At 47.1% G+C, this 20,778-nt stretch overlaps 1 protein-coding gene across 9 annotated transcripts in view; it reads right to left on the reverse strand.

Moving 5' to 3' along the window:
• The window catches only part of SHISA6 (shisa family member 6), a 262,969-nt gene that overhangs the window by 225,565 nt on the left and 16,626 nt on the right, over positions 1–20,778 (reverse strand). For all 9 annotated transcript variants that reach the window (XR_015147875.1, XM_086358831.1, XM_086358830.1 and 6 more), the window contains one exon: positions 12,127–12,287. Coding sequence is in view for 8 of the 9 variants with exons in the window: in XM_086358831.1 (XP_086214957.1) it covers positions 12,127–12,287 (161 nt within the window). In the remaining variant the exon portion in view is untranslated. The remainder of the gene's footprint in view (positions 1–12,126; positions 12,288–20,778) is intronic.

Below are 20,778 nucleotides of genomic sequence, written 5' to 3' on the forward strand. Positions count from 1 at the left end.
GGATAGGGAGGGATCACAGAATCCCAAGAGGAAGATGAGTCGGTATAGCCACTAAGCGGGGCTTCCAAAGTGGCTCAGTGGGTAAAGAATCTGTCTGCAACACAGGAGACACAGGAGACACAGGTTCGATCCCTGGGTCAGAAAGATCCCTTGGAGGAGGGCATGATAACCCACTCCAGTATTCTTGCCCAGAGAATCCCATCAACAGAGGAACCTGGTGGGCTACAGTCCATAGAGTCCAAAGAGTCAGATATGACTGAAGTGACTGAGCACGCACGAGTGCAGCCACTAAGTGAGTGAGCTTGGAATCAGGCCTCCTGACTCACGTGCCAATGCCAGCCGGCCCCGGGTACTGGCTGTCCCACTGCCCCCAGCCCTGAGCCCCTGCCTGCTGGAGGATGGGAGGACCCGCAAGAGCATGCTCTGAGCAGGGTCAGCCCTCAAATGCCAGCTATGTCCTCTATGTTCTCAGAAAGGGAGAATCTTAAGAGATTCCAAGGCCAGCACCCACCCCTCATCCCCATTGACTCCCTGCTAAAAATGCCCAATAGCTCCTCCCAGTCCCCTTCCTCAAAGTATCCTGGGGTGAGTGCTCCCTTTGTGGCAGGGAGGTCCATCCTGGAGCTGAGAGCTCATGTCTTGAGACCATTAGCCTCCTCTAGGGTCCTCCTTGTAGCCGCAAGTCCATGCACTAGGCAGCCAGGATTGGGCGTGGACCCAGGGGCAGGGACAGGCTCCATGGAGCTGTAGGGGCTCCCGGGGCCCTGTCTGCACCTCCGCTCAGTCTGGCCTCAGGGTGTGGGCTGTGGGGTCAGACTACCCCTCCTTCAGAGCCCAGACCAGTGCCTCCTGGTGGTATGAGTCTGGACAGGCTTCTGAAGCCCCCGAGTCTCAGTCTCCCTGTCTACAAAGTGGGCCTGATCACAGGCTGCCTCACTGGGTTTCACAAGATTGAAATAATTTCACAAGATTGAAATAAGTCATCACGTGGAATGATGAAATATTACTCAGCCATCAGAAAGAATGAAGTAATGCCATTTGCAGCAACATGGATGGATCTAGAGACTGTCATATTAAGTGAAGTAAATCAGAAAGAAGAGGAGAAAGCTAAAAAGGAATGACACAAATGAATTTACAAGACAGAAAGAGACTCACACTTAGAGAATGAAGTGATGGTTAGTTGTGGGGTTGATGAGGGAAAGAGATAGTTAGGGAGCTTGAGATGGGCATGTACAGTCTGCTATATTTAAAATGGATAACCAACAAGGACCTACTGTGTAGCACAGGGAACTCTGCTCAACATTATGTGGCCGCCTGGATGGGAGGGGAGCTTGGGGGAGAATGGATACATGTGTATGTATGGCTGAGTCCCTTCGCTGCTCACCTGAAACTATCACAACATTGTTAACTGGCTATACTTCAATACAAAATAAAAAGATTTTTAAAATTATTTTAAAAGCACCATCTGTTGTGAATATCCTCTAAAGACCAGGGTGTTCAGGCTTCCTGGCAGCTATGTCCCTCCCTGGGGAGCACAAGCCATGGGTGTCTAAGGGCAGGACACACTAAGAAGACAGGGCAGTCACCTCCCAAGATCCGGACCCAAGGTTCCTTCAATGCAATCGGGAAATTGCTGTTTCCAGGCTACCGACTGATCTGCTCTGTCTGTTCACACCAAACACAGGGTCAACTACACCCCTGTGACTCTCTCGCATGACTGCTCCCCACCTCATGGGACACACGGGTTCTGACCCCCAAACACAAGACTGTTAGTGTGCTGTTCACAGCTCTCATGTACCTGGCCCTGAGATGGGCTGACAGCGGTCATGTCTTAGGGAGATGTCATAGGATAGAGGTCCAAGCTGAGACTCATTCCCTACACCCACGCCCCCGACTCCGCAGTGCCAGGTGCCCTGGGGAGGGGCTGACCCATCTAGGAGTCAGGACAGCAAGAGGGGAGCCGAGATCGGGAAGAACATGGAGGCTGAGAAAGAGTGGATATAAAGAATGTTCCAGAGGGAAGAGCAGAGCATCGTGGGAGCCTGTGAAGCCAGGGAGGACTTGCCGCCCAAAAACCCAGCAGGTCCAGGCGGCCAGAGCCTTGGCTTTGGTGGGAGGAGGGGTGGGAGGCCCATTCCAGCCACAGAGCCCAGCGGAGCCTGCTCCTGGGACCCCCACGGCCACCGAGGCGCAGGGACGAGGACGGAAGTCAGCAAGCCGGGAGCAGAGGCAGCAGGTGTAGACGACTGTTCTGCTTGGCTGTCAAGGAGAGAAGCAGGCAGCCAGGGGTGGGGAGCAGTGGTGAAATGGAGAAAGGGCTCCCCTCCTGCCTTAAGGTGGGGGAAGCACATTGACACCTAAAGGAACCGAGCTGGGAGAGACTGGGGCGGGGATGTGGATCCCGGGAGCAGGGCGTCTGAGGACCAGAAGTAAATGGGATCTGAGACACAATGGAAGGAGGCGCTCCCGGCAGTAGACATAACCTGCGGGTGTCCACACCCACGGAGACATTCGGAACCCTGAGTCTGCCATCATGGGGGTGCTGGGCACCCTCCTGGTGCTGCATGACTTTAGTCGGCACGCTTTCTACACCATTACCCGGGTGGTGAATATAACCACCAAAAAGGTCAGGCTGGGGACCCTGGTCCCCACGTCTCCTCCTCCTATGCTCAGATGTCCAGTCATGTCCGACTCTTGGTGACCCCATGAACTGTAGCTCTCCAGGCTCCTCTATCCATGGGATTTCCCAGGCAAGAGTACTGGAGTCAGTTGCCATTTACTACTTCAGGGCATCTTCCCAACCCAGGAATTGAACCCACCTCTCCTGTGTCTCCTGCATTGGCAGGCGCGTTCTTTACCACTGAACCACCTTGGGGACCCTGGACTCTAGTGGGGCATGGTAATTCCTTAGCTCTCGTTAGGCCCCTTTCTACCTGCTGTAAAGCCAAGATCCAGCAACACCCTGACCAGAGTTGCAGGAAAGGGAGGCAGGGGAGTGGGACCTGACGTTTACGGGCCACTCCTGGGCTCACGACTCTGTGCTGGCCTCTGACTTGCTCACAGCATCCTGGTGAGGGATGTGTCCCCCCACTCACATGTCACACAAAAGCAGAGGTTGCCTGGAAGGTGCCTGGGGCTTTCAGAGAGAAATTAAGAACAGGGGTCGACAAACAACAGCCATGGGCTCAGCCCATCCATTACTGTTATAAATAGCATTTCATGGAAACACAGCGGTGCTCACTCTTTTATGTATCTCTGTGGTCCAGCTGAGTAGCTACGACAGAGACCTTACGGCCATAGAGTCTGAAACATTTACAACCTGGACCTTTTCAGAAAAAGTCTGCCAAGCCCTGCTGAACAGCCCTGGACTAAGGTCTATCAGCTGGTCCAAGTTCAGGCAGGATCTGGGTCTTGGCTTGTCCGGTTCTGTCACTGCATTATCCTGCCTTCTTTACAGGGATGGCATCTTCATGCGGGACAAGTAGCCAGAGAAAGCTCTCCCATTAGCCCATCTTTCTATTAGAAATGCTAACTGGTTATCCTATGTGTCAGGATGACCGAGCTGTCTAAGGCACTATGTCCATGGGGTTGCAAAGAGTCAAACACGACTTAGCTACTGCTGCTGCTGCTGCTGCTAAGTCGCTTCAGTCGTGTCCGACTCTGTGCAACCCCACAGATGGCAGCCCATCAGGCTCCCCCGTCCCTGGGATTCTCCAGGTAAGAACACTGGACGCGGTTGTCATTTCCTTCTCCAGTGCATGAAAGTGAAAAGTGAAAGTGAAGTCACTCAGTCGTGTCCAACTCTTAGCAACCCCATGGACTGCAGCCTACCAGGCTCCTCCGTCCATGGGATTTTCCAGGCAAGAGCACTGGAGTGGGGTGCCATTGCTTCTTCGACTTAGCTAGTAAACTACAACAAAAACAGGTTATCCTGGTTTTCAACAGAGTCCACGTCCACTACTTGGCAACCAAGGCTATCTTACTATACCAGACATCAGATCAGCATAGTTAAATCGCATCCACACTCCCTACCATGGTCTCCAAGACCAAGCGTGACTGGCCCACGTCTACCCCTCCATTCTCATCACGCACCTGCCACTCCATCACTGACCACACTCAACACCTGTGCCTGCTTTCTGTTCCGTGAACAGCCAGGCGTGCTCCAGCCTCAAGGCCTTTGGACTTGCTGGTCCGTCTGCCTAGAATGTTCTTCCTCTGCATGTCCCCATGGCTGGCTCCTCCCTGTCAGTCAGGTGCCAGCTCAAATGCCACCTCCTAGGACCACACGATCACAAGTGCCAAGGGGAAGGGGGTGGGGAGGGATGGACTGGGAGTTTGGGATGAGCAGATACAAACTATTATATGTAGGATGGACAAACAACAAGGTCCTACCGTATAGCACAAGGGACTCTATTCAATATCCTGTGATAAACCATAATGTAAAAGAATATGGAGAAGAATGTACACACAGGTATAACTGAGTCACTTTGCCATACCGCAGAAGTTAACATAACATTTTAAATCAAGTATATTTCAAGAAAAATAAATTTTTTAGAAACAAGCCTCCCTTTCCCCAGCCTTCCTCTAACACATCACCTGCCTGCCTATGCCCGGAGCATTTAGCATTCGTTGAAATTATTTACCCGTTTACATCTCCTCCATTACAGTGTAAGCTCCCCAAATGGAGAGGATTTTTTGTTCAAGACCGAAACTTGAACTCAAGGAGATGCTCCACACCACTAACATTTGTAAAACTTTATTTATTTAATCTTTGGCCATGTGGCATGCAGGATCTTATTTCCCTGACCAGGGATCCAACCCATGCCCCCTGCATTGGAAGCACAGAGTCTTAACCACCGGACCATCGGGGATGGCCCCCACACCACTAATGTTTAAAGCAGCCTTGTCCAGTGTCAATGAGATGCAAATCATAGATATGATCCACATAGGTAAGTCCACATTTCTTAGTCATCATGTTAAAAAATGAAAAGAAATAGATGAAATTAATTTTAATAATAGATTCTATTTAACCTGATATATCCAAAATATTATCATTTCAAATGTAATCAATATAAAAAATTATGGAGCTATTTTAACATTCTTTCTTTTTTCAGACCTACTCTTGGAAATCTTGTCAGGCTCTGAAACATATTAAAAGCGTTCCACAAACAGCCACGCGTGGCCTGGTGACCACCAGAGGAAGAGGTGCAGGCCTGAAACAGTGTTTCTCGCTGTCAGATGCTGCTCTGATTGTATCAACACTCCTTTACTCCCCACAGCAGCCCTAGGTGGGAAGCACTACTATTAACCCATTCTACAGAGGGAAGCAAGCAAAGCTCCTACCCTCTGGCCACACTGAACCTGGAGTCCTGGGTCAGCCCCAGGATGGGAGGAGAAAGGCTGTGGGGTGAAGCCTGGGCACTGGAAACTGGCACCTCCTAGCTCAGCTCCCCACCATATAACCAGCCCACTGGGCTGTCAGTGTGGCCAACTCTATGCTAATTGTGCAGACAGGGCAGCAGAGGGTCACGCAACCTTGATGAGAGCTCTGCAGCATTCAGGCAGGTCACTAACGCCTGCGGTCTGGCTCCTCCATCTTTCCAAGTGAAGGACCATCTTGACACTCCCTGCAAATACTCACTGAGCTGTTACAATGAGCTGCCAGGGAATGCTCTTGGATCTAAGATGCCACAGAGAATAAGCCAAACCCTTGCCTACATGGAGCTTACATTCTGATAGGGACAGAGACAATAAACTAGTGATCTTCTCAATCTACGGCGTTAGCTGGTGTAGGTGCCCAGAAGAAAATGAAGCAGGGGACCGGCGCAGATGAGGAGATTAGGAAAGGTCGTCAGCCTCTTGTGAGCATGAACTTTCACAGCACAAATACCTGATGCTGGACAGTTTCCTGCCACCAAAGAGAAGGGGAAATACCTCAAGGCAAGAACATGCTGAGTAAGGAGGGTCAGGTGTCTGGATCCCAGAGAGAAAGGCAGAAGGTAATAGAGTCTGAGCTCAAGGAAGCACTGAGGGGCCGGGTCATGCAGCGCTGTAACTAACAGCCCCTCTGTCAACTGTCCAGCCCCATTCTTGGTCTCCATGAAGCTTGGAGGCATGCCCCTTGGCTCCCTTGGTCTGCCATTAATGCAGGCGGCTTTGACAGGAGGCAGAGGACTGATAACTCATGTACACAACTCTCACTGGTGTGGAGCCGGATTCCATCCAGCAGATGCCACTCTTGATGATGGTAAGTTGGTTATCAAGACTTTGGAACCCCAACACATGATATCCGAGGGATGGGTACCCCTCCTCTCCCCACGTTGTCCCAAGACAGGTTCTTTAGGAGTGAATCAGACCAGGTGAACACGCAAGGTCCCCACTCCTCCCCATTCCTGAAGGTCACGCAAGCCCACTGCAAGCCTCTGAGATCCTGGGCTCAGAGACCTGCAGTTCCAGACACAGTACATATCATGATGCCCAGCTCTTATTGGTCTGCCAATCAGCTCTGATGCAGTCAGCCCCTGGTATCCAAGGGATGGTTCCAGGAACTGCAAGGGAAGCCAAATTCCATGGATACTTGAGTCCCAAAGTCAACCCTCTGCACCTGCAGCTTCCACATCCAAGGATTCAGCCAACCATGGATGGTAAACACAGAACAAGATCTGAGCTTGGTTGAATCTGTGGATGGGGAGCCTGCTGTATTTTTACTCACATCTACTTCTGCCCAGGGGACTCCACTCATAGCTATAGACTGACCTCTCCCTCTCTCAGATGAGCCCAAATCCCCTGCTCCTTCAGCTCACCTGCCATGGAGAAGACTTACCCCTGCAGCTCACTAAGAAGAGCAGCCAAGCTCCATCTTTGTGAGTCTTGATGTGAATTTAGACTCTGCAGTCCTTGAGGACATTTTTCTTATTTGACAATCTTCCTTTAGCTCTGGTTCTTGGTTTGTTAAACAATGGAATTGTGTGGGAAGTTTTTGAAAAATACTAACATCCGGGTTCTATCCCAGACCAATTCAGTCAGAATCCTGGGAGGTAAGGGCCAGGCATTAGTGTTATCAGAATTGCTTACATCATTCCAGTATGTCATCAGGGCTGAGGCTTGTGGTGCTAATGGCATCTTCTCCAACTTTAATATGTGCACAAATTGCCTAAAGATCTTGTTAAAATGCAGATTCTGAATCACTAGGTCAGGGTTAGTTGAGAGTCCCTTGGACTGCAAGAAGATCCAACCAGTCCATCCTAAAGGAAATCAGTCCTGGGTGTTCTTTGGAAGGACTGATGCTAAAGCTGAAACTCCAATACTTTGGCCACCTGATGCGAAGAGTTGACTCATTGGAAAAGACTCATGCTGGGAGGGATTGGGGGCAGGAGGAGAAGGGGATGACAGAGGATGAGATGGCTGGATGGTATCACCGACTCAATGGACATGAGTTTGAGTGAACTCTGGGAGTTGGTGATGGACCAGGAAGCCTGGTGTGCTGCAGTTCATGGGGTCACAAAGAGTCGGACACGACTGAGTGACTGAACTGAACTGACTGAGGTCAGGGGAAGGGCCCAAGAGTCTGCACTTCTAACAAGCTCTCATGGGATGCAGTCACTACTGGTCTATAGACCACACCTGGAGTAGTGAGAGTCTAGAAGCAGCCAGACTTGAGAAGTGGGAGATGGAAATGGGCTTCACTGATTTTCCGTGTCCAAAGTAACTGTCCAATATTAAAGCTCCCTTTAAAACTGGAGAGGGATTTCTAGAAGAGTTAGGATAAAGAGCTCTTATGGAAGGAAAGAGGAATTTTCTGCCAATATGGAAATAAGAGATGTTATAGCTATGAAATTGTTGCAGGATCCCCTTTGCATTGTAAATAAAGTAACTAACAGACTAGCCAGAAAGAGTGGGTACTCCATATTCGTGGTATCATTGCTTTTACTATTATTAAGGCAGGACCCTCATTCCACTCCCTAAACCAAACAAGCCTGTGCTTTCGACATTCAAGAGCCCTCCAAAGCCCCTTCATCCTCAGAGGATGTGCTACAGGCAGGGGCAAGCACAGAAGGCTTAAGGCCAGGGGCTTTCATCCTGGATAAAACCCCATGGATCCTTCCTGGTCTAAGGACACCAATGCCTATATTTCTCTCATTAATTTGATTTATTTGCCTTGAGTTGGGAATATACTTCCATAGCCCCACTATGGCTGATATAGAGGTTTGCTATGTTCAGGATCTATTTTAAGTGATCTCTTCAGTTTAACTCACTGAACAACTCTACACATTCAGAAAACTAAGATCATGGCATCCGGTCCCATCACTTCATGGCAAATAGATGGGGAAACAGTGGAAACAGTGACAGACTTTATTTTGGGGGGCTCCAAAATCACTGGAGATGGTGACTGCAGCCATGAAATTAAAAGACGCTTACTCCTTGGAAGAAAAGTTATGACCAACCTAGATTGCATATTAAAAAGCAGAGACATTACTTTGCCAACAAAGGCCCGTCTAGTCAAGGCTATGGTTTTTCCAGTGGTCATGTACAGATGTGAACGTTGGACTATAAAGAAAGCTGAGCAACGTAGAATTGATGCTTTTGAACTGTGGTGTTGGAGAAGACTCTTGAGAGTCCCTTGGACTGCAAGGAGATCCAACCAGTCCATCCTAAAGGAAATCAGTCCTGAATGTTTATTGGAAGGACTGATGTTGAAGCTGAAACTCCAACACTTTGGCCACCTGATGCGAAGACCTGACTCTTTTGAAAAGACCCTGATTCTGGGAAAGATTGAAGGTGAGAGGAGAAGGGGATGACAGAAGATGAGATGGTTGGGTGGCATCACCAACTCAATGGACACGAGTTTGAGTCAACTCCAGGAGTTGGTGATGGACAGAGAATCCTGGCATGCTGCAGTCCATGGGGTCACAAAGAGTCAGACACGACTGAGCTGACACAGCGGTACTTGAGGCTAACAGAGCCTCAAGGCAGATGAAGAAACTTAGAAAGGCAAAGAAACTTGCCAAAGTCACATATGCAGCATGTGAAAGGGGAAGAAAAGGAAAAAATACTGAGAGGCATTCATGTCACAGCCCATGTTATATCAGGGCTTTTTAAATGTTACTTGCTATGTGAGCTCATGAAAATGCAAATTCTCCTCAAGCAGGTGATATGGGAGTCTAAGATTCTGCATTTCTCAAAAACTCTCAAGTGATGCTGATGTGGCTGATCCAGACTCATAGGCTATGATGCCTCCTGAGATTTCTGGATGTCTTTCTCAAGATCCCCCAACAAGACTCTTGCCACAATACTCCTCTGATCAGTGATCTGTTGATTTGACCAGTGGTGAAACCACAACAAGTCTCCACTTTGAACACGTACACAAAGTTCTATTTAAACTTCTGCTCAAAACGCAGTCTTCTGTGGCAAAGGATCAGCTATTCGGAAAAGCAGTTGCATCCATTAGAAGTTGTAGACATTGCAGATGGTTATGAAATTGCTTTTAAATCTAAGTATCACCATTGAGAATGCATTCTGGGCCAGGGAACAATTCCCATCTCTAAAAGCCAAGTGAAGAGTTCCAAACTGAGAAATACAGGGAGGGATTTCTCAAAACAAAGAAGTGAATCATTTGACTATAAGCTTCTCTTCTCAGATCAACAGAGGAAAGGATATGTACAGAAACCAGCAGAAATAACAGATCTTCACGACCAGTGAAAGGCATTTAAGGGCAAATCAAGACTGTCCACTTAGTCTAGACTCAGTGACTGGGAACTATCTGGTTTGTGAATGAGACAGAGAAAAGCGAAACAGAGAGGGATGAAGATAAACTTCCAGGAATGCTTTGGGTACCAGAGTGACCTGAAGTTCCAAAATCATAGACAAGATTCTGGAAGAGCCTGACTTCAAACCATGAGTCTTTGGAGAAACAGAAAGGCCCCCTTGCAGATGGTCACAATACCAAGTTTAAATTAGACAATCAACAATAAGTTAGAATGGCACCTTTCTGCAATTTTCACAGCTCAGTGATTCCCCAAACTTTGCTCCATATTAAAATCACCTGTGGTGCTGGAGAAGACTCTTGAGAGTCTCTTGGACTGCAAAGAGACCAAACCAGTCAATCCTAAAGGAAATCAACCCTGAATATTCACTGGAAGGACTGATGCTGAAGCTGAAGCTCCAATACTTTAGCCAGCTGAGCCAACTCACTGGAAAAGACCCTGATGCTAGGAAAGATTGAAGGTAGAAGTGCAGGGACAGAGAAGAGATGATTGGATGGCATCATTGACTCAAAAGACATGAATTTGAGCAAACTCCGGGAGATAGTAAAGGACAGCGAAGCCTGGGTGATGCAGTCCACAGGGTCGCAAAGAGTTGGACACGACTGAACGATGACAACCTATTAGAAAGAAACATGCCCCCCACCTCCTGCTCAGGCCACACCCCCACATGAATTAAATTATAATCTCTGGGGGTGAGGCCTAGGTACTCTTAATTTTTAAAGCTCCCAAGGTGATTCCAATGTGCAGCCAAATTTGAGAACGACTGGCACAGCCTTTCAGTGTCTTCATTCATAAAATAAAGGAATCCATCTGGACAAGTTGTTCTTTATTCTGTCTGTGTGTTAGAATCACTTTCGAGTGATTTTTTAAAATACTGCTGCCAGCAGCATCCCCAGAAACTCTGGTTAATTGGTGGGACCCAGACACCAGCATCATCAGCATTTTTAAGAGCTTCCCCAGGTGATTCTAATATGCAGCAAGGGAGATAATCACTGGTCTCGAGGTTTTTGCCAGTTCCTTCTATTACTTACATTTTAAACATTTATGATATTCAGGCTAAAAATGCATCTTAGAATTTTTGCAAGGGTGGATTTCTCACCTTTAATTTTAAATCAGAGACTTTTAACTTTGGAAGAACCTCGTAAACCCTACACAACATGTTGGATCAAATATATATTCATATGTGTACATTGGGGGAGGTGAATGTCCTTGATTTTTATCAGACTCTCAAAAGACTTAACTCTGTTACCTCAAAGGCAAGTATGTGATTTCTGATTTAATAAATTTGGTCTCAATAGCATGTCTGCTACAGTTTGAATTCACAACAGACCTATTGCCCCCTAGTGACTGCATATCTTTATTGCAGGTTTAGTTCAGACCCTACAGCCTCTGAGGAGCTATAGGGTTAGATCTGAGATCTCACGATTTCAGATCCAAGTATCAACACAGAAGCCATGTCTGAGGCTGGGGACAGTAGTAGGCTGTCTGGTAAAGCTCACAATGAGAGATGACCTTCCCAGCTGCTCTTGTAAGGGGACAGTCCTCTCAGAAACTCTGAGAAAGTAATGTCCCAACCTGGATTAGGATACTAGGGTTTTCTAGACCTGACTGTTGTTACCTACATGCCTCAGTTTGAATCCAGGCTTGCTTTTATACTGACCATATGTCCTTGGAAAAATTATTGAGCCTTTCTGTTCCATATATAAAAAGGGGATAATACAAGCACTTCAAAGGCTGCTGCGAAAAATAAGTAAGACAATACATGTAAAATGATCAGCATAACACATGGCACACAGCAAGATTCCCATACATGTGAGGTTATATTATTCATTGTTATTCCCTTGTTTTGTTTATTGTTCCATATGGGTTACAGTGAGGACCAAGTAGAAGAACACCAGCATGTTGCTATTACACAGCAACTCATATATCCAGAGAATCCACAGAGCACAGGAAAGGGTTATCCTAAACACAGACGTAATCCCTACCCACAGGAAATGCTTTTTGAGATTCCAACAGTTGAGCAGTCTCTGATTGCAGCCACTTCTTGTCAAATATCTGCCTTCCCACCACGTGGGCAAGACAGTGACTATCCCTTACCCCCAAGGCTGCCGCAAGTTCCTTTCAGGGAAGAGAATTACGCAGACACAAGATCCCAGAGGCCCTAAACAATCAGCTCTCCTCCAGCCAAGACACTCACTGGCGGCAGTCTCCCACACCACTCTCTCCCCAGGGGGGACAGTCCCCAGACTCTTCCACAAGCCCACCACGTCAGGGCTCCACGACCTGCCTGGCTGAAGCAGAAACACCACAGAACCCTCTCACCAGCCTCAGCAGAGACGCAAAGTGATCAGCACTCACTTACCTGGAGTCTGCTTGGCCGTGCGCACGGGGGTGTAGTGGTTTTTGGAGGACGATCGGACCGGCGTGTTCTCTTTGGGAGAGCTATCGATGGCCGAGATAGTTTCTCTTTCACAGTGTGCTATGGGGATTGGTCCCTGTTGTCTTAGGATGTCAGCCAGAGCCCTGAAAGAGAAAGAGATCACACAGTGAGATTCACCAAACCAGTGAGCAAGCTGGCTGGGCGACTTTCACTGGCCCTTTGATGGATGGAGACCCAGTATTCAGTTACAGCCACAGCATCATCTGGTGTTGGGCCCAGTGGGGATATAGAGGATAGGCTGCCATGCCTGGCGGGACAGGTATTAAAAGATTGTGGTTGTGATTTCTTTCTGCGATTCATTTCATACCAATGAACTCCGAGCCCTTTCAAAATGCAGGCTCCCCAAGTAGGCCCCTATGCCAGGCAGATACTACAGGAGGTGCCGTGAGGAATGTCACTGCAGTGAAAAGTGGTCACTGTTGGCCCCCAGTTCAGTGGCAAGTAATTAATATCAGGGGGATCAACCTCCCCATCGAAAGACACACACCAAGGAGAGTGTATCTATACAGGTGGCCCAAATAAGTACAAAACACAGCTCCCATGGTCAAATAAAGGGGTGCTTTAGCTGCAAAGGCAGGATGTACAGACAAAATGATAAATATCAGAATACAAGGTCGGTGCAGGCAGTGAATGCAGCTGGAGTTTAGAGGATGGAGCAATCATAAACATAGAGAGAGAAAAATACACGAGAGGAATGAGACATGTACAGAGATGCTGCTGTAGCTGGAGAGGTCCACGCTCTCTGCAAGGGCCCCAGTACCACAAGAGCAGGTTTCATTCACTCAACACCAAATGTGCATTAATTAAGGACTCAGCATGCCTCAGTCACGGCAGAGACCCGGGTAAAGAGAACACTGTTCCTACCGTCTAGGGGCTCAGCATTTAGGGGAAATCTCTCCCGAACCTGGTTTGGAACAAGACTCCTTCTGCAGGTTAATATCACAGATGATGCTACTGTTGGTAGAAAACAGGGACACACAGGATGTTCTGAGGAGACCCAAGGGACCACCATCGGACATGGTCATTTCAGGGTCAGGTGCCCAGTTCTTTGCATGAGCGAGGCAAGGACTCTTCCGTGTACCTGGGCTGTCCCTCAGGCATGGGTGAGGCAGTGTGCTTCCAGTCCTCTCCCAGCCAGTCCAGCCCACCTGAGATCTGGCCACACCCAGCCCACCCCGAGGCTTCCTTCTAGCTCCCCGCACTCTGCCCCCTTCCTTGAAAGTGACAACCACAGCAGTTTAAAAAGGAGTCTGAGAGTGAATTGTTCCCTTTCATTATTCTGCCTCTGACATGCTGAACCTTCCTAGGAGAGAAGCAGCAAGCTGGCAATCTTATCATTTAGTGGCATTTATACAGCAATTTCAGATTTTCCAAATGCTTTCCCCGTGCTGGCTTGCTTTTTTTTTTCTCAGGCTCTAGGAGGAAAAGCACACACACGTCACCACCTCATTCACTTCTGTGGACCAAGAAGTGAGAGAGGCGAAGACAGAACCTCACTAGTCTGGTAAAAGAACTTCGGGCAGACCTGAGGCCTAGGAATAAGAAAAAAAACTGCCCTACAAAATCGAGAGATTTGGGTTCTAGTACCAGCTCTGCCGCTGATGAGCTGTGAATGTTCAGACAGATTTGTTAGCCTCTGAAATTGAAATTTAACCTTTTTATTCCCCAGCAGCAAAACAAATGGTTTAAACTAAAATGACCTCGAAGATCCCTTTTAATTCCAAAATGTGATCAATATTATATATATATATATATATATTTTTAACCACATATCCACACAAATTACCTAGATTCCTTTACCCTATTTATGAAAGACACTTTCCTACCATTTTTCCATGGTAAGGAAGTAGCGAGTCAACAGTTAAACAACAGAAGTACAGACCAATGGAATCAAATTCAAGAGTCCAGAAATAAACCTATACATCTATGTTCAACTGATTTTCGACAAGGATACCATGATCACTGGAAAAGAAGTTTCTTCAACAAATGGACATCCACACGCAGAGAATAAAACTGCACCCTCACCTCATACCATATGTAGCAATTAATTAAAAATGGATCATAAACCCAAATATTAGAGCTAAAACTATATTCTCTCAGAAGAAAATTGAGAAGTTAGTCTCTGTAACCTCGGATTTGGCAAAGGTTTCTTAGATATGACACCCAAGCAGGAGAAACAAAAGAAAAAATTTGCAGACTCGACTTCATCAAAACTAAAAACATTTCTACATCAGAAAATAGCACCAAGAAAATGAAAGCCAACCCAGAGAATGGGAGAAAATACTTGCAAATCATGTTTCTGCTAAGAGATTTGCATTCAGAACATTTAAAGAACTCTTATAATTCAGCAATAAAAAACATACACCACAATTTAAAAATGGACAAGATAGAATTAGACATTGCTCCAAAGAAGGTACACATGAAAAGTAGCTCAACATCACTAGTCAACAGGAAAGCACAAATCAAAAACATGGTGTGATATATGTTCACACCCACCAGGATAGCTTTGACCAAAAGACAAGTCCAAATGTTGGCACAGAGGTGGAGAAGTTGGAGCTTTCACTCACTACCGGTGGGAATGCAAAACGGTGCAGGCCCTTTGGTAAACAGTTTGGCAGCTCCTCGAAATATTAAACATAGAGTTTTGCCATATGGCCCAGCAATTAGAATACTCCTAGGTATGTGCCCAACAGAAATGAAAACATATGCCTACACAAACTTTGTATATGAAAGTTCATAGCAGCGACATTAACAATAGCCAAAAGGTGGAAATAACCGAAATGCCCATCAACTGATGAATGGATTAATAAAATATTGTGTAGTCACACAAAGTACTATTATTCAGCCTTAAAAAAGCACGATGCTTTGATATATGCTACAACATGAATGACCTTGAAAACAACATGCTACCTGAAAGAAGCCAGTCACAAAAGACCACAGGTTATGATTCTACGCATATAAAGTACCCAGATTCGGCAGATCGATAGAGGTAGAAAATAGACTGGTGGTTACCAGGGCCTGTTACTGCTGTTTAGCTGCTCACTTGTGTCCAACTCTTTGTGACCCCATGCACTGTAGCCCGCCAGGCTCCTCTGTCCACGTGATTTCCCAGGCAAGAATACTGGAGTGGGTTGCCATTTCCTTCTCCAAGGGATCTTCTCGACCAGGGATCAAACCGGTGTCTCCTGCACTGGCAGGTGGATTCATTACCTCTTGGCCACCAGGGAAGCCCTGCTGCTGCTGCTGCTGCTGCTGCTGCTCAGTCGCTTCAGCCGTGTCCGACTCTGTGCGGCCTCATAGACGGCAGCCCACCAAGCTCCCCCATCCCTGGGATTCTCCAGGCAAGAACACTGGAGTGGGTTGCCATTTCCTTCTCCAATGCATGAAAGTGAAAAGTGAAAGTGAAGTCGCTCAGTCGTGTCCGACTCTTAGTGACCCCATGGACTGCAGCCCACCAGGCTCCTCCATCCATGGGATTCTCTAGGCAAGAGTACTGGAGTGGGGTGCCATTGCCTTCTCCGAGGGAAGCCCTACTAGGAGCTAATGGAGGGGTTAATGGAGAATGACTATCAATAGGTACAGGTTTTCTTTGGGGGATGATGAAAATATTCTAAAACCAGACAGTGGTGATAGTTGGAGAACTCTGAAAATGTACAAAAATCACTGAACTGGACACTTCTAAATTTCAGGATGAATTTTATAGTAGGTGAATTTCATCTCAATAAAGCGACTATTACCAAAAAAAAAAAAAAGTTTACATTCTTTTTCTGTGTTTATCTTGCCTCTCAAGTTCTTATCTACGAAGGAAATCTATGAAGAAGAAACAGAGTCAAGTGGTTAAGTCCATGTTTTCGGAAAGTCAAGACTAAATCTACGTGAATGACAGTGATTTTGCCCCTTAGGGGACATGTGGCAATGTCTGGTGACATTTTTTGATTGTCACACAACTGGGGAGGGAAGTCGATTGGCAACTGGTGGGCGGAAGCCGAGGATGTTGCTAAACATCCCACACTGCATAAGACAGCCTCCCCCCACCCACCCCCACAAAGAATTATCCCACCCAAAGTGCTGGCGAGGTTGAGAAACTCTGAGCCACATGTACATAGCACTATGTGAAGTAGGTCTTTGATTAACGCTCAATGCAATCTAGTTCCTGCAATATCTACCAAGATGGGACACTGGACTGGGCTCTGGGACAAGCAGGGCTGGCAACACTGAGACGAACATCTTGAAATTCAGGGGATCTTGTGTGTCTGACCCGTTCAGTGTATCTCTGGGTCTTGGCACATTGCTCGGCCATTATTCAAAGACAGAAAGGAGCGAAGAGTATCTCCGTCCCAGCCTTTGTAGGGCTTTCAACCCAGCATCCTTTCGGTCCATATGGACAGTGTAAATGGCAAACCCACAGCAGATTCACTCCAGGCTTATTGGCCAAGGAGGACCTGGCCAAGAAGAGATGTTCAACCTGCAATCAGGACTCTTGGGATTTGTTGGGGGTGGGTAAGGGGTGGCTCTTGGTACTCAATCCTGAGAAGCCATGCTGATGCTGAGGGCTGAGAAGTGAAGGGCAAGATGCCTCTCTGGAGAACATCAGGCGCCCCAGAGCATCCCTGCTTGCTGCTGGAGGAGTTCTAACTGGGTTACAGCCAAGCTGTCTCCTCCTGAAGGTAATGACTTGCGTGATACCCTCTCCAGGTGGCCTGTTGGCAGGGCTGCGTTGGGCTGCCCAGTCAAAGGAGAAGGACGTGTGCTGAACAGACAGGCTAGCTAGGCTGCAGGGACCCAGCCCTGTGTGGTTCCGAGGAGGCCACGCCCACAGCAGGCTTCTCTGCCTCCTGAGCACCGCCCCTACTAGGGTTCCCCCCTGCCCGGCGTCCTCGGGCAGTCAGAAAGGTGGTCCTTGTTCCTGGATGGTGCTGGGCCCCCGTCCACCACCTCACACCCCCTTGTCTCAGCTCCTCAGATCGGTGACCTCCCTCCTCACTCCTGTTCCTCTCCACTTTCCATCTCCTTCTCTCCAGGGTGCTCAATAAATATTACTCTAATTCTGAAATGTGCGATCCCAGCCTCACCTAATTAATTTGGATACGCCGGAGGAAATGGGTTAAGGCCTGAGCTACTTTCTCACCGTAGGAAAGAAAATTGGTCACTGAGGAAGAATGAAGGGGATTTTGCGATAGAGCGGCCGTTTCTTTCAGGGATCGGAGGAAGGGGCAGAGACTCAGAAGAAGGGGAGAGAGAAGGTCAGACAGTGAGAGAGAGAGAGCAAGGGAGCAACAGAGGGACAGAGGTAGAGACAGAGAGGGAAAGGAAGTGGGGGTCGGGGAGAGATGGACAGAAAGGGAGCCAAATAGATGGGAAGAGAGTCAGAGCCTCAGAGCCAGAGAGAGGCAGAGGGCAAGATTCAGAGATGAGGGAGTAAACAGAGACAGTGAGACAGGGAGCAGGGCAGGGAATGGAATCAAAGGGTCAGAAACAGGCAGGCAGACAGAGCCAGAGAGAAAATGGGACACAGAGTCAAAGAGAAACTCAGAGAAAGAAAGAGATCCAGAAGGCAAGAGATGGGGAGAAGGGATCAGAGAGAGACCTTCCCGGGGAAAGAGAATCTAGGGGGGAGAGAGAGACTGGCCAGTGAGGACTGAAGCTGGTTCCCAGCCAAGGGCAGCCCCACCCCCCGCCCCCCATGCCGACTACAGAGGTTCTAATTTAAGAACTTGAAGAATCTGGTTCTCTGTCCTGCTCATCCCAACTCCCCAACCTCCCCCTCCCCCAGAGCCACTTCACTGCAGTATCTGGATACAGGAAACAAAGCGATGCTTTTTGCCTGAATTATCTACCTAATTGTTTTGGTTCGCCGCACATGGATTCCTTGGCGTCTGTGAATGTGTGGCAAGCAGGGGAGAGTTAATTAATTGGGCAGCAAATCTGAGCAGGGAAAACAGTCATTCTGATCACTCAAGCCAGGAAATGTTCATGTTCTTCAGGACTCATTGTTTGTGTGTTAACCATCTGCTGAACTGAGTTGCATCTTACACGTGGAGAACACTGAACGGGTTCTAAGGGCCTCACCTGCCTCATCCAGCATCGTGCCTTTACCAAACCTGGAACCTTCGCAGCTACGGTTACCCCAATTTTAAACACGAAACTGAGGCTCAGGCTAATTCTAGGACCGAAACATTGATGGAACTGAAATTTCAACTCAGGGCTTCTTTGCTGGAGTCCTGATGTCCTTCTGCTCACTTTCCCAGGAATTGTCAGCTTGAATGAGTTCTCCCAGTCTTTCTAGCTGAGTCTGCTAATTTAGCAAATGCCAGTTAATATTTGGGCGTGGAGAAACAATTAGTCTATGCGTGGTTCAGGTCAAGACCAATTATTCATTCGCTTAACACCTTGGTTAATGTTGTCAGTGGTCTCAAGGAAGGAAAGTGAGTTTGCATTTTCCTAAGTATTGAGTTATCACAACCCCTGTAGGGACCAAGCCCAGTCAACATTCTGATATGTGCTACTTGCATTCAAGACATGAAATCTGTCTCAAAATGGCAAATGATTTCCTAACATTAGAAAAGTAAAGAAAACCTTGGTTATAACTCTGCTTCATAGTCCCGCCAGCTTGGGAAATTAAAGGCTTTAATTTACTGAGCAATTACTATGTGCCAGACATAGTGCTAAACTCTCTGATGTGTGATCTTATATAATCCTCAAAAGGACCCTATAGAGTAGGTGCTATTGGTAACCATAGTTTACTGATGAGAAAATTAAGACTAAGAGATGTTAGATATCTTGCCCAAGGTCACACAGCTTGAAGGAAAGTTACATGGCTCAAGGTAGCCTGGAGTTAAAACTCCCCTGCAGGTCCTCCCCACCATTCTAGGCAAAACAAAGAACTTTCTCACCCAAAGAAAAAAATAGACTTTAGGTTGATTACGCCCAGCTCCAAGCCAGCCCAGCCTCTGGCTGATCTCCAGAACTCCTTGCCCCAGCTGTTTAAGAGATAACTACTCCCAGCAACCTTGGAGAAGAACAGGCCCCCTTAAGACAGGAGCTTTCTACATACATCCCTATATATACTTACTCTTTTCTTAGATAAGTACAGCAGCTCGCTAATCTGACTGCTGCCCCTTCTCACCTCATTAAAGGTGATCTGTTCCTGTAGAATGCCAGTCTCGTTCTTTTTCTGAACCTCTCCTACTCTAACTCTGAACGTTACACAGCTAATAAGCGGTAAATCCAGATTTCAAATGTAAATGGGTTCAACTACAGAGGCTGACTTTATACCACTGAAGTATCCATTCACCCATTTGTCTGTCTATTCATTCATCCATCCATCCCATCCATCTACCCAAACATCAACCTACCTATCCTTCCATCAGTTCATCCATCCATCCTTCCATCTATCCATCCTCCATCCATCCATCTTCCTTCCAATCCTCCATCACTTAATCATACTTATTTTTCACCTACTACTTACTTTTTCCTACAATGGTCTCTGAATATGACATTGTACAGTGTTCAATCTTTAGTAGAAAAATCTACCCAGACAGAACTCAGTGGTCACCCAACTGCCCGTTTCTATTCACCTCAGTGAGTCATCACCATCAAAATCAACAGCAATGGAAGGTTTTACATTGTGCTAGCAGGCAATCTTCCACCAAATGAAACCCTTGAGTAGAACACCAGTACACTTCATTAGACCCCTGCTCTGCACAAGCCCTACTCTACAGAGTTCTTGCCCTCCATCCAGAAGTCCCAGGACTTTGCGGAGTTTCCAAGTTTGAAAACAAACGTGGCAAAAGAGTGCCCTATAAAATACCTGGAACTGTTTTGTCCTGATCATCACTCACTGAGCAGAAAGGAAAACTTAGGTTCCCCTTAGATGAAGTGGGGAAGCTAGGAACACTTAGTTTATCTCAAAAGTCTTTTTGATCTCAATTCACATACTTTCCATGAAGATCCCATGTATATTTCTGCTTGCTGAAGCAGAACAAATGGAGGCCAGCCTTCTGCCTCTGCCATGTCTCTGGCTCTCAGGGCCACATAAACACCACGGAAGGGGGGAAATCAGTCTAGCTGGTGTTCAGTACATTATTCAGTACCAAGAGCAAGGCAAGCCGGAGAGTTGAGACTCTTAATCAGGACCTTTCTCTTTTCTGGAGGAGCAGGAAAAAAAAAAAATTATGCTTTCGGATAGGGATGATAAAAGGCCAAACAGATGAACTATTCCATGAATAAGCTATTCTGGTTAACGTTTTTTTATTCCTAGCGACTAATGAGAACACTCTTGTTTTTGAAGAATTTTCTAAAAGCATTCCTGCCTAATTAAGTAGAGTATACTGAATATAATTACTTATAAAAAATGCAAGGTTCTTCCATGAGAGGGCCACCAACCTAATCTTTAGTTCTCTTCACAGAGAAGACTCAGTGGGATGGAGACAAGCTGGGAAATGGAATTCCTATAAAAACTGCGGAACAAACCATGGACAATTCTGATTGCTACTTCTGCGCTATTTCTCCTAAAAGTAGAGGGTAGACGCTCTACTCTGGTTAAATGAAATATCCTGGTTATTTGAGTCCTGG

This window comes from Bos grunniens, chromosome 19 (assembly GCF_055505025.1).
Source record: "Bos grunniens cultivar Pamir isolate PY7600 chromosome 19, Bosgru_T2T1.0, whole genome shotgun sequence".
Taxonomy (NCBI): Eukaryota; Metazoa; Chordata; class Mammalia; order Artiodactyla; family Bovidae; genus Bos; species Bos grunniens.